A 22,097-nucleotide genomic window follows, 5' to 3' on the forward strand; every position below is an offset into this window, starting at 1 on the left:
GTAAGCAACACGAGAAACACAGGGCAGGGGTTCTAGGATGAATGAAGAGAGATGTATGGTACCTGGCTCGCCTGGGTAGCCCCGAGGGCTTGCAGCATTGCAGCACCTGCATACCTAAGGTAATGAGAGGTAGGCCAAATCAAAGTATGCAGGTGACTAAAGGAAGACCCCGAATCTGGGCAAAGGGCACGCGACACCTCACAATCCTAAATGGGCGGCCGCATAGCGCATTGTCGCCGTGTGATGCGTCCTCTCGGCGCTGCTGTGCTTTTCGGTATAGCCTCGACCGCCGGTTGACGTTGACGTTGGTGCACATCCTTGTTGCTACAAAACGCCTCGTTTGTCTCGCCACATCCCGAACTCATGGTAAAAACTTACCTTTCTTTCCCACTTTCTCAGGGGTTCCCGAGACGTTGACTGGCATGAGCCGCAAAAACATTCATCGGCTCGGGTAACTTTAGGGGACTGATGCGGCACAGCTTACGCGGCGCCAGGCGCACAGATCCCTGAGTCCCTGGACTGCTAGAGAGAAAAGTCCGGCAGTCTAGCATGGCTCGCGGTGGGCGGTGAGAGGCTGCAGTAATGCCATGCTCCAAAAAAAAGTTGAGCTCCAAACTTTGGTGTGGTGATCCCGCGGGGTCTAATCTGTATACCAGGAAAAGTAGGCAGACGCACCTTTCCAATTGAAACGTTTCGGCCTACACCCTGATTCCCCTGCCCAAGATGGGGAACAAGCGAAAGCGCGGCGCAAAAGAGAGCGCAAACGGCGTGCCCCTGTCGCAGAAAAGAGCAAAGACCGAGGCAAAGACAGACGTTTCTGCACCCGCGAAGAAGGCAGCTGTCGATAACAAGAAGTATCTGCTCGATAAGGAGCCCTTCCCCGAACAGCTCACCACCACCCAGGAACGTCTGCGAGAAGGGGCTCTTTATAATTTCCTCGGCAGTGAAGACGACACCGAACGGCTCGATGCAGCCAACACAATCATCTCCGCCCTGCTCGATGGCGAAGGTGTTTCCGAGTCCGTCCTCGACCGGCATCTCGAGAAGCGGCTGTTTCGAGGCCTGGCTAGCGGCCGGAATGCATCGCGACTAGGGTTCAGCATCGTCTTGACCGAGATAATCCAGCAGTTGTTTGGAGAGAAAGACTTATCGTCCTCGAGATACCGAGGTTTGACGTTCGATTTCGTCCTGAATACGTTGATGGAGAAGACCAAGCCTGTGGGAAATATCTCGGGCCAGGAAGAGAGGGATCATTACTTTGGACAATTGTTCGGCATAGAATGCTTCGTCCGGGCCAATGTCGTCTTCCAGGAACAGGAGAGGTGGGAGGCTATCATGAACTGCCTGCTCAAGGTTGCGAAAAAGAAGGTCTCGATGCGCTCACAGTGCGTCTGGGTCATCATCCAGGCCGTGACGCAAATGAAGAAGAAGGTGGCCGAGCAGACACTCCAGAAAATTGCAGATGCAGGCCTGGCCAAGTCCCCCGAGGCAGTTGGCCTTTGGATTGTGGTCTTGGATAAATTCCGTGATTTGCAGGTGCCAGCTAAGACCTGGCGAGATCCACTGGCTTCCAAATCTCTTCAAGATCTTGCGTCCGTTTTGAAGGATAGCGGAAGGTCCGAGGATAACGCTGTTGATGGTGCCCCCAAACACAAGCAAGGCTCATGGAGTGCACAGCTGCATTTTGTATGGGACATCATTCTCGCGCACTTCATTAAGTCATCACTCAAAGGTGATGGCACTTCAGATCAGTTCAAACTCTTCTGGACCCGAGTTGTGGATCAGGGTTTCTTTTCCAAGGGGGCGGCAGATGTGCAGAAATTCTCAGGATTCATGATTTTTCAGAAATTCCTCGAGGGAGGTGCTTCCCAACCCTTCGTCATTGACAATCTCTTCAGTAAGAACCTAATGATCTGTCTGATGAACCAAGCCGCCAAGGAGGATCGATATCTGCACCGTGCTGCAACCAAAGCCCTCAAGGCGATAGAAACAGTCGTTGAGAAGAACCCAGACTTGGTCCTTCCAGTCTTGCAGGAACTTCTGGGCGACAATGGTGCTTACAATTTCGACGAGCGCACTAGGAGCAAGACCATTGAGAAGATTCTACAACACACCCAAGCTAAGCATGGCAAGCTTGTCATTGATGCGATCAGGAGGCTTGTGCTCCTGACGCCTGAAGCGTATGTATATTCCTTCTTCATTACCAATCGATTCGGTACTCCGGACAGCTGCGAGTCTAACAAGGATATAGTGAACATGCTGAGAGTCACGGGAGAGTCTATGGAGAATATCTCTTCAAGCTCACATCAGTGCCATCCGAAGAGCTGCAACCCGGTGAGACACAAGAGGCATCAGTAGCGGGCCAGGCGCTGCTCGAATTCGCCCACTCCTCTTACTCTTCAGACGATTCTTTGCCAGCTCTGACCGAAAAGACGAAGAGTATGCTACGGGGCCGCTTCATGGCAGCTCTGTCGAAATTTGTTAAGAAACCGGAGGACTTCCCCGACTTCTGCAATGCAATTCTCTCAATCGACATCAATAGCGTCGAGATGGATGAGGAGCTGCAGTCTGAGCTTGTTGAGGCTCTGGAAAAGCTACAGTCGCTCATGAAGCCACCGAAGAAGAGCAAGAAGACCGACGAATCGCGGGGACCCAACCAAGGATTAGCCCTGCTTTATGCCGTCGCGATTCTTCAGCTCTATAATGAAGAACCTGATGCTCTGGAGGTTTTGGGTGATTTAAAGCAGTGCTATGCGAGCCTTTCCAGTAAGCAGAAGAGCGATGCAGAGACATCTAGCATCCTTGTGGAGGTTCTCCTCTCTTTGGTAGCTCGGCCATCTAGCCTGCTGCGACAGTCGTCTTTGCGCGTGTTTGAAGCATTCACATCCTTGATGACTGCAGAGTCTCTTCAACTCTTGACAGATACTCTCAACGCCGAAGAAAGTGCAAAGGGTCAGCAAGCTCTCTTCCAGACAGAAGACGAGATGGAGGGTATCGAAGAAGGAGAAGGATCCGATGATGAGGATCTGGACGGGTCTGATATTGATTCTGACGTGGAATTTGTTGGCATGGCAGATGCAAATGGCGCTGAAGAGGAAGGTGAAAATGAAGACGATGAAAACGACAGCGATGATGGGGAAGACGAGGAAGGGGAAGATGACCAGAACCTGAAAGAGCTAGACGATGCCCTAGCCAAGGTTCTCCAAAGCCATCGCTTGGATAAAGACAAGGATGCAGACTCATCTGATAACGACTCGGATATGAGCGACTCGGAGATGATGGAGCTAGACGACAAGCTCACCGAGGTATTCAAGCAGCGCGTCAAGAAGATGAACAAGAAAAAGGACAACAAGGATGCCAAGGAGACGGTCATCAACTTCAAGCATCGCGTTCTGGATTTCCTGGCAATTTACGTTGAGAAGGAGGCAACCAATGCGCTGGCATTCAGCCTCTTGGTACCGCTGCTGCAATGCATGCAAGCTACACAAAACAAGGCCATCGCATCCAAGGCGTGCGAGGTCATCATCAGCTTCTCTCAGGCCTTGCGAAAGGTGCGGAGCCGGAAAGACCCGATTGGTGGACTGAAGAAGAATGAATATCTGGAACTCCTGCAGGAAATCCATGCTGAAGTGCCTAAGGACTTGTCGCACGCTCATGCGAAGGCAGCCTCCACCGCTAATCTCATTGTCATCTCCAGCCTCTTCTACCAAGACGAGAGCAGCTTCCCATCCATTTCTTCCTTATATGCGGAGACGGTGGCGAAATGGGTCCAGGAGAAGACGGCATTCCAGCATTCATTCTTGGCTGAATGGAATTCGTGGATGCTGAGCCAGTGCCAGTCTCCCACAGCTGGCTGAAGGATAATTGATATAGATACCCACAAAACTGTACTGGTAACTCAAGGATAGCTTGAAGAGTCAAAGACAGATAGTGTAATACAGTAGAATCAGGAAAAAACGTAGACTTGAGACGCCCAAGTCCAGCCCGCAAGTTTTCTATGAATCCCTAAGCTACGCCTATAGCGGTATTGATAGTACACGTTTGGTTTTGGTCATTCAACTTTCAGCAACAACGAACGGCGATGATCAGAGGATGTCGTCCTAGTCGTCCATCTTCTCATCGTCCTTCTTATCCTCCTCGTCATCATCACCCTCAAGCGCCTTCTTAGCTAACCGCTCGGCCTCCTCGCGCAGCGCCTTGGGCACCTCCTCGTGCCGGCCCTTGGTGGGGCCGTCGGCGCCGCTGATCCAGCTCATCTCCAGCTCAAACTCCTTGTCCTTGTTGTCGTCGTGCGCCACGTAGATGATGCGCGCCGCCTCCTTGACCGCCTCCTCCAGCGAGATCGAGTCGCCCGCCAGGTCCAGCTTCTCCAGCTCTGCCTTGGCCGCCTGCCGGCCCTTGCCCGTCGCCGCCCCGTAGTAGCCCCAGTACATGCCGCTCGGCTCGATCATGTACAGGAAGGGCCCGCCGTGCTTCTTGCCTGCCACCTTGCCGCCGGCGCCGACGGACGGGCCCCGGCCGACCTCGCCGTCTACGGGCTGCTCGAGCTCTGAGTCGAAGCCGCCGATGATCGCTGTGATGCCGAAGGGGCGCACGGACTGGTAGAGGGTGTAGGCTTGCAGGTAGCCGCCCATGCGGCTGGCCAGGTCAGCGGTGGGGATGGGGGTCTTGAAGGTGTCGCGCCAGGAGCGGGACTCGTCGCGGGCTCTGTCGACGAAATGTCTGCCATCGGGGACCATGCCAGAATAGACCTGGCAGCAGAGTTAGCTTGCCGATCGCTGCTAGTAGATGAAGCCGCCTCAAATCAATCGATAATGCGCATGGGAATGAGAAGAACGTACCACGCCGAGATGTCTGTCGACCGTTGCAATCCGCTTGTTGGCGCCGGACTTCAGCAGCTTGGATGTGACGACCTTCTCAACCGCCAGGACGACGCCATCTCTGCATCGGATGCCGACTGATGTGCCGCCGTTCTCGACCGCCTTGACGGCATATTCCACCTGGAAGTTACGGCCGTCGGGCGAGAAGATGGAGTTTGCGAGATCGTAGCCTGTTCCTATCGACGTCTACGGAAGCGGAAATGTGAGCTAAGAATCGATGGCAATTGCGGAGAGCAGTGCGCTAGGAGCTTACCATCTTGAATTTCTGCTAGCGTGTGAGGTGGTGATGGGTATTGACGGCGATGGGGAGGCACGACGTTGAGGTTCTGAAGCTTGGGGTTGGTTTTACGTCGTTTGGAGACAGCTTCAGGCAACCTGGAGCTGCGTGTTGCTTGCAAAGGTGAGCGAGCTGTGGCGCGTGGGCGCTGGTTGCCTGAGGCTGAGGCTAGCGCTAACCAGCCACTCTTTGCACGGACCACCTTGTATCCATGTTGAAGCTGGCTTACACGACTTCCTAACTGTACGAAATGAATTAACAAGAGATCTTTCAAACATCCAAGCTAAGATGGATTTCGATTTGCTTTCTAGGAGAATAGGTGTCTCGTACTTCTAGCAAGGCATTGTGAGATCAGTTAGGCAACTGTCGTGACCTGGACCTGAGGCACCGCCGAACCGTCCAGTCAGGAGTTAGTAAGGGTTGAGACGGCTTTGGCCACCAGACATAGCTCCTCCCGACAGCTGCGATATTGAGCTAGATGATTCTGCATGACTTTCCTGCCTAAGTGGAGGAAATCTGTCACTGTCTGATGTGGTTGAAAGACATCTGTAGTTTACACATAGATTAGCAACTTGGTGGGTCCTGAGTATTTTCCAAATCGGGAAATTCTTGGCTGCATGTGTGTCAAGTTGATTGGCCAGCATTTTCAGGGTTGATCTCGGAGCTGGTCCAACTCTACGGCTCTTGACGACCATCAAAGAGTGGGTTCAAAATACAATACCGCGCGGGTGTCATGAATCATGCAAAGGCGTTCAGTCTCACTGAAGGAGAGGCGAAAGTAGCAATATCATCATTTCTTCGAAGGAACGTTCATTCAAGCTACAGAATCTGGTACGGCTAGGGTACCCCTTTACGATAAGAGATGTGAAAGATTTTGCCCGTTTATTATTGCTAGGATGGAAACGAATGACTTCCAGTCTATGTATTGAGTGTGCTGTGTCATCAACATGCTTCCGCCGATTGTCTGCGTATTGTCTCCACTATCAAGGGCAGCTGGCGATCTGGATCCAAGGATGCCCGCTCCCACCATATGTTCAAGAAGTTGTTGCAACAGTCCTCCGTCCATACAAACATCTTCAGGCGGTCGAGCAATTGCGCTTTGTTTCTGATTTGCATCAAGTGGACGACGAACTGCAGCCTTGATGAGAACCACTCTGAGTTTTCCTCGTTAGCCCCTTCTGATGTCGCTGCGCCGATGAAGAGCACCCACGCCAGCGCCGGTAGGTGATCTGCCCATGCCATGACATACACGCCACTCGCCTGCAGGGATAGTTTGAGACGCTCAATCAGGATGGACACGATAGCGCCGCCCTTGGGCATTTGGCGCTTCACCGCATATATAAAAACATGTGTGGCAAGTAGGAGCGTCTTGAAGCGATGTGCATCTGGTGACACGGGTTCTGTGGATAGGTGGTCGAGAATGTGGCAATCCGCTATGTTGAAAATGATTCGGACGCCATTTGGAACACAGACCTTGTATCTTTTGCATAGAATGGCCTGACGTAAGAACAGAAATATGGTCTTCAAAATGTTGCTGCCGTATGCAAGACTGTCTAGAAGAGAGAGGCTCGGGCTCTCAGCCTCCGCAATGATGTAGTCGGGTAGAGTGACCTCTTCAAGACCGTGAATAAGTGGCATGAGGGGCCTGCGACCGACTCCAGCAGCAATGTGAATGTCCGCCCTAGATCGTTCAGTTATGTGTTAATGAACGCCACCGCCAGCCTGAGACTTACCAATTCACTGCACGTGCAACGGTAGGATTGTCCTTGAATGCTTGAATTCCTCCCCTGAGACCCACGAGGCGTGCGACAGCCTTCACGTGCATGTCTGCCTCTTCGAATGAGCCTTCAAGGCCCTGCACAAGATTCAATTAGATAACTAGTCCAAAAGGTGACTGATAAAGGTTGTTATCGTAGGGGTGGTCTCCCTTCCGTTGCAAAGTCCGACCCCGAACAGCTAAGAAGTATCGGTCGAGCCATAGAAAGGATGTGATTACGTACCGCAACATTGGCCAGAATGGATACGGCAGCGATGACGTTGTCCGAGACCTCGCCATTGCGTAGATGTCTATTGACTACGCGTATTGTCTCTCCTTTCTGCCAGAGACCTTCCCTTCTCACAACGACATCTTCTGATTTGCAATCTGAAATCCAGAAAGTGGCCGACAGAGCAAGTGTAATGTGCATGATTACGGGCGAAGTCATGGCCAGACCAAACCATGGCCGTTCCTTATCTGTAGTAGCCAAGTTGATCGTGAACTTCGTCAGATCTGCAGAAATTAGTTGAATCAATATGGCGTGTCACGAATTTGAGGTCCGAGTGGGCACGGGCTTACAATACTTGAGGATCTTCTCGACTCTTGAGTTGTTTGGCACCGGTATGATACCGAAAGGGTCAACATATCCGTTAGCAAACCACTGAATAGGGCCAGTGCCCAGCCCCCCATCCACAACCCACAGGGGCTTTTCCGTTTGGAGGCCAATGAATGGCCCAAGAGCTTGAGAAGGCTGCTCCGTGACCGGCTTGGCATCTTTACTCCTTTGTTTCGAGGATGCCTTGCTGTCCAGTCTGAATTTCCCTTTCAAGTTATCCTTCGAGTCCTTGGTCCGTTGCGATTCAGACTGTCCGGATGGGCCCTCGGCGGGATCTTGTGTCTGAGCCGCACGAGTTCTCAGGGCGGTCTTCATGGCATGGCTGCGCATTGCCTTATTCGCCGGCTTGGGCGCCCCATCGGAGACGAAGAATTGGTACTCAGGCATTGTCTCTCGATGTCAAACCAGCTGCAGTACTTGATTTCCAGACAATGCTTATCCTCTAGATACCTGAATGGGTTATAAGTCTTATAACATGCTCGCTCGGTGCGCATAGATTGGCTTAGTGAGCCCTGAGCTAGTTTCGGTTGACAGGCTCGATTTCCATAAACAGCCTTGCCAACACTGGTTGCTCAACAGTATATACGGCCGAGAGCCTCTTGATGAGAGACTATTGAGATCTGATGTGTCAGGGGATCAGTCCAGTAACCACTGCTGAGTACACACTACACTAAAGCGATAATGGGAGAAGTGCTATAAAGTCTGGTACCAAAATAGAAAGACCCGTCTTTATAAGCATATCGTGAGAACCTCAAGAGGACCGGATCGCCACCGGATCTAGGCAATACAAGCCGGCAGAACCATTAAGACCTTGGACGATGAGACGTTTTCCACCACAATGGCCCACTCAGGCAAGGGGACTAGGTGCATGGGACTTATAACAAGCTTACCTAAGGTGTCGACGAGAGATAGGGGGGAGAACAGCGGAATTAACACCCTGTTTCTCAAGATGTGCATGACAAATTTCCGCATCTGAAGGATAGACATCTAATTATGTAACGGCCGTACGAATTACCCGCCCCATCTTGACGAACATGGCATTCTCCGGCGCGCGCGCCTATTGTGTATGTTCGCGGCCATCGGTGTTGGCGGCAGACTTATCGGGCTACTAGCCGAGCAAAATCCTAAGTCTAAAATCCCGGTGCTTCGTCGAATCCTGCTATTTTCGGCCTGGACAAGTAATCGCAACCAATTGAGCCTCGGCCGTGGACAGCCGCTGCGTACATGCGCCAAGAAGCGATAACACCCTGATCTAACGTCGGCGCAGGCAGCTCAGGTAATGAAGAATTATCTGAGGGCCAAGCAGCCAAGGTACTTTTGACTTGCCGTGCCTGGCTCGGATTAGGAGAGCGAAGGCGGTCATTTGGAGTTACCGGGATCTGGACTGAGACGCCGAATAGATGGCCCAGCCAGCTGGTTAGTGGAGATCCCGCATCTGAGGTACTGCGGCCTAGTGCAAGTGACCAACCAACGTGATCAGTAATCCTTTATTTCATTCACCTCGGGCGGACAACGCAGGTAGTATGGCATCGCTGTCAGCAACAACTGTGTTCCTGGTTCGTCAAGTCAGTCATACGATTGTTTAGCCGTGACTGGTTGGATTAGTTAATCAGCCCTGTAGGGCCGCTGGATAAGCACTTTCTTCGGGTGTGGGACCGCCTACTAGGAAGGCTCAAGGCGTGCCTGGTATCTCTCCTTTCTGAGAATCGTCCTTCCAAATCAACTAAAATCGAGTCCCGGCTGATTTAAAGCGAAATCACTCTTTTGATGAATCTTGTAGTCCATTCTCGATACTGCAGCGAGACTAGGAATTTTCTAGAACTGACACGGCGGCATGCCCCAGACGGTGTGTTTTTCTGCAAAAGGACCACGCAGAAGATCGACGGGCTATATCAAGCAACCGTGGTGAACATTATGGAATGCCAGAAAAGTAGTGATTTCGTGTCAAACCTTGCAGTGCTGCCTGGTAAGAATAGTGGTTTTGGGTTTCCTATTCGAGGTATTCACAGCTAAAGGAGCTGAATGTGACGGAGAGTTTCGTTGCCTCGAGCCGCCGTGCTCCAATACAGGCTGTTGGAGAAGAGTTCCCAAGGGACTACATCGAGCGTCCAGGCAACAGATAGCTCGACAAAACATAATTGATTGTATGTTCATTAGCCTTAGGAGTGTTCTCGGTGTTGGATGATGTAAGAATTCCTAACGATACCAATCATCAATGCGCATATTCACATAGAAACATGGATATCTTGAGAGGATTGACATTGGATAGGCGACTTATCCGGAGTCTTCCAAGCTGGAGGTTGTTTCGTCCGATTGTGCCATGAATTACGTCAAGCGGACGGCAGAAAGGCACGAGAGAGTAGGAGAGCCCATTGCAAATAGCCACAGAGCTGTCGCATTTCTTTAGGGAAAGAACGCAACAATACCTACCTCCTTGGGCGTGTAACGAAAACAAAAGCCATCCCATAATCAAGCGAGTCTCGACTTTCACCAGGAAATCTGTGTCTCGGAGAAGGTCCTTGAAGCTTTCGCGAACCACGTTTTCTAAGGATTGATTTAACTCGAGCATAGTCTCCCCGCGGATCTCTCATCCTCTACCTAAATTACCTTGTAGGTCACAAGCTCCTTCGAAGAGATATCTGGATTTCAGCCAGCCCTTCGCTCTTCGCATTTTCGTCCACAAGGTGTGAGCCTCCTTCAACCCTTCGAGAAAGTGATAGTCGATTATACTGACGTCGCAGAGCCTGGAAAGCTCATTCAGATTTCATCTTCAGCCCATCTGCGGCTACTGGTCCTTCACACATCATTCGTCACTGCCACACAATCTATGCAAACACGTAGAATCTTAGCAGACTGAGATCTCCATCATCATACATACCTGCCCTTTCACGCCTTCTCACAATAAGCTCAGATCATTGAGTGACACCCTCACTCTAACCTCAATCAGCATCGACGGTTTTTTTCTTGCACCTCATCTCCCCAGTCACAATGAAGGAACCCAAGGACGACAAGGCCAAGCTGAGAAAGCGGCTCAATACTATTATGAAGTTTGTTGCCAGAAGTGAAATCACTGGCGACGATTTTTTCGGCTTGGTCAATGAGGTTGCACACAAGAGCCTGAGCTGTAAGGCCATGCATTCTGTCAAGGACCTAACCACTGAGGCGAAGATTACCCATCAAGACAGCGAGGAAGAAGAGGAAGAGGAAGAGAAAGTGACAGTTGCAGACAGAAAGGATACGAACGCCGACCTCGAGCAAAAGCTTGCAGATATGTCCAGGAGAATTGCAGAAGTGGAGAATCAACCTATGGTGAAAAAGAAGAAGGCAGCAGAGCTCAAGATGGAGCTTGCAGACACGGCGAAGAGACTGGCCGATGTGGAGAAAACGCTTGCGAACAGCATTAAGAAGGAGGGTGACTTGGAGAAGAGCCTGAAGGAAACAACAAAGTCTCTCACAATCGTGCAGAAGTCGCTTGTGGACCTAAAAGAGGCCACCGAGATGCAGACCAAGAACAGAAGTGCATCGGGAGTTCTTGGTAATACGCAAAGCTCGACCTCCCGTGGAGTTGCCAGCATGGCAGATACATTTTCGCACTATGTAGACACTCAGCCCAGATATTCAGGCAACCGACCTCGCTACGAAGGCACTGAGTCCCCCTACCAAGGTACTCAATATCGTTATCACGGCCTTCAATCTCATTATCCGGATACTCAGTCCACCTATCCAAGCTCTCAGTTCAAGTATTCTAATACTCAGTCCACCTATCCAGCGGCCCAGACCAAGTATCCTGATACTCAGACTACCTATCCAAGTCAATCTTACTACTTGGATACTAAGCCTCGCTACACAACCACTGAAACTTATTACGTAGACACTCAACCTCGTTACCGAGACCAACAGTCTCGCCGCCCAACCGACCAACCGAAGCATAAAGGTGTCTCCCAACCGAAGCGAAGGCGTCATAGCAAGCGCAAATCTGCTGGGGTTATACAGGAGAAACAGGTGGCGCCAAGCAAGCGAGCCAAACGAGAGTGAAGATGGGTAGGATATTTGCAGCATGATGAACGGCAAGGGAAGGAGACCATGGCACGGCGGCTAAGGTCTAGCACACGGCTTATGAAGTTGATTATCGAGAGAATGTATTTTTCTGTGACGGATAGGGAATTAGCTCTTGAATGAAGACGATCTAGGTTGCTATTTTGGGCAGCATCTTCTTATGATTTCCATGTGTACAACATCCGCTTCGTGACAATCGCTGGGGAGGGTCCGAATCAAAGGGCGTGGGCTGAGTACTCATGTACCCGTCTCGTCTTCAACACTGGAAATATGTTTGCTCACATGCTCCAGAAGATTCTTGCTAAAAAGTCTCATTCAAAACTCGTCATACCATTTGCTCGCGCCTAGCAGATTCTATCAGAAGGCCCCTTTCGTGTGGGTCTTTCCTTTTTGGTCTCTATATCGCGCTTTTGTCTACGCATCTGAGAAGATTCAGGATGAAGAATAAGACATCCTCCAAAAACGCCATCCAAATCCCTTTCCTATCTCAACATATCTACAAGCCCCTTTTCTACTTCTCCAGGGCGCTAGGGGGTAGAGCCGCCACCTTCTCCTGGAACAGCTTCTCCGCTCTCGACCACACCGGGTGGTTGCGCCAGTCCTTGAGGCCCAGGAGGCACGGCAGGAGGTCGCTGCTGAATGCCTCGGAGGCTTCTCTCGGCAGCAACGACGGCAGGTGGTCGATGCTGATGACGCTGAGCTTGGGCCCGCTCTCGACCTCGACAGGCACGGTGGGCTTGTCAAAGGTGGTAGCAACGGTGTAGATGGGGACAGGTGTAAATGGCGACGTGGTGTCTGCAGACACATCGCACACCACGCTCAGCTTGCGATCGGCATCCTTGAGGCTCTCAAAGTTGACCTGGGGGAACTCAAGATTAGCTTACATCCAATACACGAAAATGGCGATTCCAGACTCACAAAATGGGGAATCTTAGAGGTGAGATAGATACAGTTGACGAAGATGTCACTGTCGGTGATCTCTTTGTATGGACCAGACTTCGCGGACGTTTCCTGGATATCCCACCGAAGGATATTCTCATCCGGCACACCAGCACGAGTGAAGGCATCCACGGCACCACGGCCACAACGGCCCAGGGCCCCAATGACGATTACACGAGGGAAGCGGCCGGCCTTTGCCTTGCCCTCTGCGAGCGCCTTCTGCACATCTGCAATCAGAGCGTCTTCGTTCGGGTATGAAGCTACGCCGGGGAAGGGGTCGGTATGGTTCAGTTGCCACGCCCACGTCTCAAGCGCCAGAGCTGCACCCTTTAGGCACACAGTCAGCACACTACCAAGACAGGAAGTCAGGATAGATCACATAGCACTTACAGCAAAGCCTGCATGGTAGCCGAACGCAGCGCATCTTCTACCGTTGTCGTCTACAAGGAACTCGAGATCAAGGAGAGTGCCACCGCCGCGAGGGAAGCGGGCCAGGACTGTCTCAAACCCGTCCTGAAATTTATAGCAATGCGCAAAATGCACAAAAACGTGCTTGAGGGGAAAGTCCTCCTCGAGTAGCTCCTTCAAGCCGATGATGATGTGGTCCTTGGGGACATTCGGCCAGCTGCCCTCGGGGACAAGCGTTGCGCCAACGGCCTCGAACTCGCTGTCGTCAAAGATGCGCTCGGGGCTGCGCTCGACATTGATGGTGTAGCCGGCCTCGATCAGCTTCTTGGCTGTGGTGGGCGTCAGGGCACTCCGGTGCTCGAGCGGCTTGGTCTCGGAGCGGAGGTGTAGTATGGTGGAGGCCATCGTGGTGTGGATGCTGCGGAGGGGACGGGACTTTGACGTCGACTGATGGCGGGGTCTGGGACTGGCAGATGCAATTGGGACCGACAGAAGGTGTTGACTGAGAATCTGGAGAGGAGAAAATGTCAATTGGGTTCTACTTGCAAGCGAATACAAAGATATAGCCGAGTATCTGCCCAGCTGTTGACTCATACCTCAGATGCTTTTTTTTTAACGTGCCACTCTGCGCAGTATGCAGTATGCAGTATGGCGAATTTTCTGCCCTGGCAACTTTTTTGGTGACTCTCTCAGCCCACCGCTCTTCGGAGCTCTGCCGTCCTTCTGTCTCTGCTGTGGCTGTCAGTGCTAAAGTGGCTCGAGTGGCTTGACCCCTGCAAACTGGCGGAGAAAACGCTAGGCTGAAACGGTGCTAGACCCGCCGTGGATCAGGAGTCGGGACGGCTCTCCCAGCCCCACGATTTCTCACCGCTAGAAAAACGGCTGGTCCCTATCGTGGTGGCCGCTATCCGTCCAATCCCATCTTGTCCGCAAAGAGCTTGCAGCTTTCGTCCCCAATTGGTTCTGCGCTGAGCTGAGCTGAATAGAGCAGAGTGCAATCTGCGCAAGCAGGCTGCGAGTACTGGAACTGCAGCTCTTCACTTTCGCAAAAGGCCTCATTTCAAGTTCCTATTTTGAGATCAACTCTATATATATATATATTATCGAGCGGTGTAAGCTGCCAGAAAGAGCTCTTACACGCAAAGATGGGCTTCTGGGACTGGGACGGCGGCTCCGTCATCTCGCGGCGCTCGTCGCACCACCACTCGTCCTCGTCGAAGCACCACAAGCACGATAAGCATGACAAGCACCACAAGTCGTCACGGTCCAAGTCGAGGTCCAGGTCCCGCTCCCGCTCGAGGCACCACGGCAGCCAGAGCATCGCCGGCTCCATCTTCGGCGGCGACAGCCACTACCACAAGCACAACTCGAGCAAGTCGAGCTTCTTCGGCCTGCCCAATGTCAGCACGCGCAGCTTCTTCGGCCTGAGTAAGCCCTGCCACATCCAATTCATTCTTCAAGCAAGCCACCCCCTTGTGCACAACGCAGCTCTAACACTCTTTTGCTCCTCTCAGGCCGTCCCTCGTACTACAAGCGCTCGCCCCGGCCCTCCTTCATGTCCCGCACCATCAAGAAGGTCAAGCGCCTCCTGCGCGACCTCGTCTACTACGCCAAGCGGCACCCCGTCAAGGTCTTCATGCTGGTCGTCATGCCGCTCATCACCGGCGGCGCCCTGACCGCCCTGCTGGCCCGCTTCGGGCTCCGCATGCCCGCCGGCCTCGAGCGCGCCCTCGGCATCGGCGCCAAGGCCATGGGCGGCGACAGCATTGGCCTTGTCGGCGAGGCGATGCGCATGGCCGGCGGGCTCGGCGGCGGCGGCGGCGGCAGCGCCCATATTGAGCGGGGCCGCGACGGCGGGATGCAGTGGGAGCGGCGGAGCGTTGAGCGTGACTCCTGGGGCGGAGGCGGTGGTGGTGGTGGCGGCGGTTGGGGAGATGTAGCGGGAATGGTTGGGAAATTCTTTTAAACGAAGTCGAGGTTTAAAGACCATTGTTCACATGAGCATGGTTCAGTAGGTAGATTGTGGCTTGGAAAGATTAATCCCTGTATTTAATGGCGTTTTCTTCCTGGATATGATATGGGATGGCACTTTTCCTTCTTCCGACAAAAGTCAATTTACGCAGACAGTAAATACCCAACACTTTTCACCAGTCATATCGAAAATACGTAGGAGATCAAATCAATACTATTATTAAAAGCCCATACTAGTCTATCAATGCATAATCCCGATTACGCTTTTTGCTCAGGGTATTCTCAGCCACTCATTCCTTTTGCACACTCAACAGATAATGATATTACCTCCCTTTCTTCTTCCGACTTGAGGTGAGAGCGACCTGTTTCTTCTTGGGAGATGATCCCGATGACGATTTTTTCCTTGGCCGCTCGGGACTTGGTGTAGGTTCTCGCTCGACAACGACAATCTCTTCGCGGTTCCTCGAGTCACTTGAGTTTCTAACCCGGGCACCCTGATCACGCTCGTCACTCGTGGTCTCGTCATCTTCACTAGCCTCCTCGCTGGTATCGTCCAGGCTGACACGTCTGGAGGATCTGCCACCCCTGACTGCAGCAGGAACGGCCCCGCGAGGAACATTGACATACTCAGCATTACCAGGTGGTCCCGAAACATGACGACGAGACGGAGCAGCGCCAGTTTCATGGTACGGCGCAGGCGATCCCGCAGTCATATAACGGAATGGATCCAGTGCTGCTTGTTGACGAGAAGAAGTGACAGAAGGGGCCGAAACAGCCGCGTTGGGATTGGGAAACCACGATCCCTCATGATAGTGAGGACCACGCGCGGATTGAGGCCTGGCTGCAGTGTCTGAGACGTGCCTTGTCGATGGCGGCGCAGCTTGAACATAGGAATACCGAAAAGGTGAAGAGCCAGCCTCAGCACCAGCCCCACGGCTTGGCAATCGTTGAGAGGAAGAAGTAGCAGAGCGAGGTCGAGAGCGAGATGCAGAAGGGGGAGGAAAGAATCCCATTGGTGGAAGTCGTTCTTGAGAGTCGTTTGCAGCCTCTGGGGAAGGATGGCGAGGTAAAGCATCGTCAGGATGTAAAGAAGTTGGTCGCTTCTTGCGTGAAGTCGGATCGAGGTGTGAAATCGGCACCGCAAAGCGTTGTTCGGCCTCTTTGCGCTTTCTGCGCTCACTTCCACTAGAGCCGCTTCCTCTGGCTGCTTCAGCCTGCATCCGCTTCCGCCTCCTTTCCAGTGCTGCGAGTTCCTCCTTATTGAGTCTGACTTCTTCCTTTCCTTTAACCTGGGCGCGGCGAATCCTGGCCAAGGCCGACTCGACTAGTGCCTCTTCCTTTCCACGTAGCGTTACTTGTGCCGCATTGTCAGAATCCTCTTCCGAGTCTTGGTCCGAATCATCCTGAGAAGTAACATCATCATCGGAGTGCCCATAAGCGTAGTCCCTGCGTGGCCGAGACATGCCCTCTCCCAAGTCTATACCCGTAAAATTCAATGGATCGCTAACAAATCGAGAACTCCTGGAAGAACTCAAACCAACGCCTTGTGTATCAGTATCATCCCCTGTATCAAGTTCCTCCACAACGCGTCCTCCATTACCCCATAAATCTTGTACAAAGCCAGCGCGCTCCGTGTATCTCCTCCGACCGCGCCTCGATGGTCTTCCCCATTGGGGCGCACGTTTGGGAGCTCGCGGCCGACCACTTAGACCGCCTCCCCGGAAAAAGCCTCCTCGAGAGGCTTATCCATTAGAGCAGCATGGCCAAGAATGACCACACCACTGGCGCCAATCAGCCAGAGGATAGTGCTGAAAGGCGAAGAAATGAGACCGATAGGAATTGCAATGACATAGAGACCAGTGTACAGTTGAGCCGGGGTGATGCGGTTCTGGCCAATCTCGAGGTCACGACCATCGAGTTTTCCAATGAGGTACATGCCGGCGACGACAAAGATGATGTCAAAGAGTAACCAGGGGTTCGTCAGAAGAGCGTAAATGCAGAGCATGACGAAGACGACAGCGTAGTTGCTGGAAAAGTGGCTCAAGTTGTAATTGACGCGGGACTGCATCTCGGCGAAGTTGACAGGCTTCGAGATGCGCTTAATGTCGAGAAACTCGGAGATGGGCCGCAAGTTGGAGAACCGGTTCGTAAGAGATCCGGAACGCATGCCCGCGAAGCGGTCCTGAAGGTTCAGGCGCGACGTCAGGACGTCCAGGGGAATCTGAATGCGAGCCATTTTGCGTGAAGTGAGGAGTGATCCTGGAGACAGAAGAGAGTCAAGAGAACAGTAGTGACGATGCTGCCGCTGGGCTTAAAAAGTCGAGTTGTTTGGTTTGGTTACGTAGGTGGTTGTCGAGCAGAGTCGAAGAAGAACAATGATCGTGAGTATGACGAAAGTCCGCTTGATGGAATGCAGATGTCTCAGGAAGACGTGTTGTCGGGTGAAAAATGAGTGCGCGTGTCAAGATCGTCGTGGGAAAGCCAGAGTTGTGAAAAGATCTGGGTCGACAATTGGAGATCTGTCAAAAAAACACGAAGTTTAGATTGAGCGACGAATTAAATTTTATTTTAGGAAACCACCACTCACAACGTGCGGTAGGGATGAGGCAAGTGGGCGCAATTGCTGTGCTTACGCAACCTGGCAAGAACACCCAGCTTCACCTTCTGGTTGAGGATATGCGGTTTGACAGATGTGTCGAGAACGACGACAAAAGACAGATCTCAATGAGATAGTGAGGACTTGACGATTGCTTCCTCTGATGGTCGTGTAGAGTTTCCTCGAGTAGGGGTAAGACCGTAGGAGGTGGTGATTTTCGTGGATAGTCAGGGGGCGGTTTGATGAGGATGCTGAATGATGTGCCGCTAAACCCAATGCCGTGGCCAAAAACGCTGAAGCCCCTGGCTGCCCAGATCCTCTCCTTCCCAGACCCAGCCGGGCGACTCGGGCCTATCGGAAAGCGTCGTTGTGCCCCTGCGCTGGCTGGTTCAGCTGGATCGTGCTGTATTGTACACGCTTATCGTATCGTACACAGATGGTCGGACGGCTGCTCCTCCCTCCTCATGTCGCCCCGTAAAAGAGAAGCGCGCAGAGGGGAAACCTGCGGCCAGTGCAGGTGTGAGGTGAAGAGGAGTATTTATGGAAAAAGGTAAGGTAAGGAAGAGGAGGCAAGGCAGAAAAAATCGGGCAGGGACGCTCTGCTCACGAACCCGACCGCTCTTTCATCGAATCGAATCGACCTTGCCCTGCTTGATCTTGCCTTGCCTTGCCCTTCCTTGCCTTGCCTTAGGCTTGCCTCTCGCCTAACTGGCCTTGGCCTTAGTAAATGCCGGGTGTGCTGGCCGTGGAGAAGGAGCGACCAGTGGGAGCTGGTGGTGGTGGGGGAAGCTACAAGCTACTGCAGTCAAAAGCCACTCCAAACAACTTTCCAAGAAAAAATAACACTTCAGATTGAGTGGATGGATTGGAAATTCCGTGTAGCCAAACAGCTTACTAGCAATACCTAACCTAAATTTCTTTTGTGCTATTTCATTTTGCCTGACGTTGCCCGATCTCTCGCCCCGTCCGTATATGTGCCCCAAGCTCCAGAGAGCTTTCGACTGGCGGTCCAACCGCATCCACTTGATTAGTTTGCTTACCTTCAATGTCGCCCTACCTTCCCGTTAGCCGGTGGAGGGTGCAAACGGAGGAACGAGTTGCACTCAGGCCGTGGCACGTTGAGAACTTGTCCGGCATAGATTACTCACGACCCAATTGTAGGAGATATTGCCAGGTATCCGGCTAAGATTGGTGATATGCTGCCAAGTCAAGCCAACCTTATCTCGACATGGTTCGAAAAGAGCATTGTATTAATTGACATGTGTTAGTCCAATAGTCCCAATTCTAATCACTGTAAGAGGGCGTTTTGGGGCGGAAGGAGCTCATAGCATTCCTACTCAATCCTCTGTCTTCAGCTCGCCATTCCAGACGACACTCCATTCTACCGGCTAGACCATGATACCGCCACTTACTATGGCTGATTCTAAGCTGAATAGTATTAGTTTAAATATAGCCGCTCGTGCCTTTACCATCAACTGGTATGGTCTGGACAACCCCGAGCTTCTTTCTTATCGGTGGAACAAGTGTGTGTCAGACGGAGGCTGAGGTTCCCTTGTTCCAAAGAAGCTGGTGGTCAGGACCGGGTATCTGGGTGTTTGTCAGGGTAATTTCAAACCACAATTCTCACGGACTATCACATATCAGAGGTGGCTTCAAAAAGATGATTGTGTGTATCTATCTACTGTGCTGAATAACAACGCTCCGCTAAGTAGTATGGCCGCCGTCCGTGGAAGACACAGGCTGTGTCTGATGCGGCCCTCGTCAACTTCTCCAAGAAACGTCATGTTTCATTTAGACAGTCTCTTCAGAATCGTGGATTATCTGAACCTCCTGTGATTATGGCCGACAAAAGCATGTACCGAAACTCCGTACTGAAACCCTTTGGTGCTAGCCTGGGGCCAACGCAATATGTTTCTTGACTTTAGATGCCTACGGCGTGGCTAAACACCTTCGCAGCCAACTGGCTAAGCAGCCTCGACCGATCGTTTTGTGGTAGTTCCTAGAAGGCTCCCAATCAGCATCTTGTGCACCGAGGTCCCGGTTCCAATGGGCCAATACCCACGAGCAACTCGCAGTACTCCCGTTTCTATCCCACCTCCACGCTCGCACTCACCTGGAACACCGCATACACACTCTTCCCCTTCGCATCCCGCACCGCGCCGAGCCTATTCCCTGCTACAGCGCCGGCCAGCAGGCCCGGCACGTTCGCAACGATGAACCCCAGGGCGCCGCCGCTAACGCCGCCGACGACGCCCCAGAACTTGCTGGTCGGCCGCCCGTTCGGCTCCGCCATGCCCTCCTCGCGCAGCATCTCCTCAAATACATCGCCGAACTGCTCGTTCTCGGCATCCTGGCGCGTCTGTCCCGTCTGCGCGCCCGCGCCGCCCTGGTTCTGGCCCGAGAAGAAGTTCCACGCCCAGCTGAAGCCCGACTGGCCGCCGCCCTGCTGCGGGCCGTTGGTGTCGTTCTCGGCGAAGGGGTCGGACGGCGTCGAGCCGCCGAAGAGCTTGCGCTGGGAGTCGTACTCGCGCCGCCGCGTGGCGTCGGACAGCGTGAAGTAGGCGTCGTTGACGAGCTGGAACTTGCGCGTGCGGGCGGGCCGCTCTGGGGAGTCGGCGGGCACCCGGTCGGGGTGGGTTTTCAGCGCGGCTCTGATGAGGGGGACGAACTGTTAGCCTGTGAAGTGCGTTGTGGATGGGCTTGGTGTAAGCTTACTTCTTGTATGCATCTCGAATTTGCTGCGTCGACGCTGATTCTACGACCTCAAGAATAGCATCTGTCAAGTTCCCGGCGTATTAGTCTGGGCTTACAGCCTCGTGCGCGGTGGGGGCAACTTACAGTAGTTGGGAGGCGGTCCAGTGGCCATGCTGTCAAGGTAGGATGATAGTAATTATGACAGCTTATTAGGTTGAAATCAAAGGTAGAGCGTCGAATATTCTTCTAGGAATGAGAAAATCGCCCCCTTTTGGTAGAATAGAAGATGATGATAGGACTGAGACTTGAGGGCAGAGAGGGCAGTTCGAGACATGGTTTCTGGAGAGCAACGTCATCGGGGTGTGGCGTCAACGTGGCTTGATCTCTTGATGACCCGTGACGCACGGACCATGTCTGTAAGTTACCCTACCTGTGACATCGATCAGTAAATCACCATCAGAAACCTTCAAGGTATCTCTACCAACTCTGAAAAGACAAGAAGAGATGCAACGAACCACATTATGCGATGTTTTTACTATTCCATTCAATCTCCTATTAGTCGGCCCATGCGCGAAAAATTTGTTCAAATGGATCGGCTCGACAGTTACTTATTAAAAGGTCAGGTGTAAACTACGGGCTCCGAAGAAAATACTGACAGTATTTTACCACGCCCCTGGATGCAGGTGCAGCCCAACCAATGTGGGGCATGTCAGGCCTGTCTCTGGAACCGCTAACTTATCGCTGCCCTGCACATTATCATATGCTGATATGTGCATCAGGAGTGTGAATTCAAGAATGATGAGCTCATGATGGAGATCTAGCCATTTGCCTTCAGACCACTCTATCTATATCTCGCGACCTCTGAGAAATTCATGCAGCCACTATAGCCCTCTCTGGGCAGCCAGATTTTGTGCAGCTGTGCATTACCTCCATCTCAGATATGCCTCTCTTGGATAGCTGGACAGCCATCGGTGGACTGTCGGCATGTTCTTCGTAGTGCTACTACTGCAGGATCCATCCGGTCGGAAGAGGAGCAGCAGTACATAGTTGATGCAGTCTACAATTCCAACACTAGAAAAGAATAGTTCCTGCTTTGTACCTGTCTCACTCCCCATCAGACTGCTGCTTTGCCCCATCTCGTGTCACACCGTCATTGGAGGGTATGCTCTAGATCAGCTGGAGCACCTGTCGCCGTCTGTGGATGTGGAGGTTCTAGAGCCGTTTCAAGTCGCCTAAACGTGACGCATGACACCTCTTTGAGGGATGGAGCAACTGTAGGACGGCCCAACAAGCTGCCTGGGACTTCTGGGACTAATGGGACTGCTGGGATATCCAGCAATTCTGGGACACGGCAAGGGACGGCTGGTGAATCGCAGAAGTCAAGTCAAGTCACTCGATGAGAGTCGATGAGCAACACAAAGAGCATTCACGAACGATAAAGAGGACATAGCAGATCTTTAGAACACAAGAAGAGATACCTTCCTTCTGAAGAATAGAATAGAATAGGATAGGATGGGAAGCGGCGCTTGGCTGTGCATCCCTCCTTCCTCCCCCACCATCAACACTGTAACTGTAACTGTACATGTACAGTAGCGGACCTGCATTGGGGAACTCGTTGGCGTCTTGTTGGCGTCACCGCCTCGATCGCTCCCCCCCCTTTCTAGGTGCCACTCGTCCCTTACCCAGCGCGCGCCAGGTGCCTGTTTCTGTTCGTGCACCTGCTCAACGAAATTACGGGCTGCCTACCCCTCCTCATTTCATTTTCCCTGCCTGGCCCTCTTTCTTCATCAGATATAAGGTCGCAAACCTGCCGACTTCGCTTTGTTTGCTTCAGCCTCTTTTGCATCATCAACTTTCTCTTTTGCCATTCCCTGATTCTCTCTCGTCACTCTCAAGACGCAAAA

At 52.4% G+C, this 22,097-nt stretch overlaps 8 protein-coding genes across 8 annotated transcripts; 3 read left to right on the forward strand and 5 right to left on the reverse strand.

Annotated features, from left to right (window-relative positions):
• Positions 1-723: 723 nt before the first annotated feature.
• On the forward strand, positions 724-3,857 carry UCRPA7_100 (putative dna polymerase v-like protein; the record flags this gene model as incomplete). The annotated part of the gene is made up of 2 exons (XM_007912698.1): positions 724-2,180; positions 2,252-3,857. 2 exons carry the CDS (start codon positions 724-726, stop codon positions 3,855-3,857), a joined length of 3,063 nt encoding a protein of 1,020 aa, XP_007910889.1.
• Positions 3,858-4,100: 243 nt separating this feature from the next.
• Positions 4,101-5,136, reverse strand: UCRPA7_101 (putative proteasome component c1 protein; the record flags this gene model as incomplete). Its single annotated transcript, XM_007912699.1, has 3 exons — positions 4,101-4,751; positions 4,842-5,066; positions 5,134-5,136. 3 exons carry the CDS (start codon positions 5,134-5,136, stop codon positions 4,101-4,103), a joined length of 879 nt encoding a protein of 292 aa, XP_007910890.1.
• Positions 5,137-6,325: 1,189 nt separating this feature from the next.
• On the reverse strand, positions 6,326-7,916 carry UCRPA7_102 (putative tachykinin family protein; the record flags this gene model as incomplete). The annotated part of the gene is made up of 5 exons (XM_007912700.1): positions 6,326-6,344; positions 6,407-6,838; positions 6,891-7,012; positions 7,158-7,426; positions 7,493-7,916. The coding sequence occupies 5 exons, from the start codon at positions 7,914-7,916 to the stop codon at positions 6,326-6,328; spliced, it is 1,266 nt and encodes a 421-aa protein (XP_007910891.1).
• A 2,601-nt stretch (positions 7,917-10,517) lies between these two features.
• Positions 10,518-11,278, forward strand: UCRPA7_103 (hypothetical protein; the record flags this gene model as incomplete). The annotated part of the gene is made up of 2 exons (XM_007912701.1): positions 10,518-11,193; positions 11,244-11,278. The coding sequence occupies 2 exons, from the start codon at positions 10,518-10,520 to the stop codon at positions 11,276-11,278; spliced, it is 711 nt and encodes a 236-aa protein (XP_007910892.1).
• An 818-nt stretch (positions 11,279-12,096) lies between these two features.
• Positions 12,097-13,337, reverse strand: UCRPA7_104 (putative saccharopine dehydrogenase protein; the record flags this gene model as incomplete). Its single annotated transcript, XM_007912702.1, has 3 exons — positions 12,097-12,444; positions 12,504-12,851; positions 12,915-13,337. The coding sequence occupies 3 exons, from the start codon at positions 13,335-13,337 to the stop codon at positions 12,097-12,099; spliced, it is 1,119 nt and encodes a 372-aa protein (XP_007910893.1).
• Positions 13,338-14,077: 740 nt separating this feature from the next.
• On the forward strand, positions 14,078-14,898 carry UCRPA7_105 (hypothetical protein; the record flags this gene model as incomplete). The annotated part of the gene is made up of 2 exons (XM_007912703.1): positions 14,078-14,360; positions 14,447-14,898. The coding sequence occupies 2 exons, from the start codon at positions 14,078-14,080 to the stop codon at positions 14,896-14,898; spliced, it is 735 nt and encodes a 244-aa protein (XP_007910894.1).
• Positions 14,899-16,608: 1,710 nt separating this feature from the next.
• UCRPA7_106 (putative prenylated rab acceptor 1 protein) lies at positions 16,609-17,139 on the reverse strand (the record flags this gene model as incomplete). The annotated part of the gene is made up of 1 exon (XM_007912704.1): positions 16,609-17,139. One exon carries the CDS (start codon positions 17,137-17,139, stop codon positions 16,609-16,611), a length of 531 nt encoding a protein of 176 aa, XP_007910895.1.
• A 2,446-nt stretch (positions 17,140-19,585) lies between these two features.
• Positions 19,586-20,365, reverse strand: UCRPA7_107 (putative dnaj domain-containing protein; the record flags this gene model as incomplete). The annotated part of the gene is made up of 3 exons (XM_007912705.1): positions 19,586-20,150; positions 20,215-20,275; positions 20,338-20,365. 3 exons carry the CDS (start codon positions 20,363-20,365, stop codon positions 19,586-19,588), a joined length of 654 nt encoding a protein of 217 aa, XP_007910896.1.
• Between the last annotated feature and the right edge of the window lie 1,732 nt (positions 20,366-22,097).

The sequence above is a fragment of the Phaeoacremonium minimum genome (genome assembly GCF_000392275.1).
Source record: "Phaeoacremonium minimum UCRPA7 unplaced genomic scaffold PA7_03_scaffold_7, whole genome shotgun sequence".
Lineage (NCBI taxonomy): Eukaryota > Fungi > Ascomycota > Sordariomycetes > Togniniales > Togniniaceae > Phaeoacremonium > Phaeoacremonium minimum.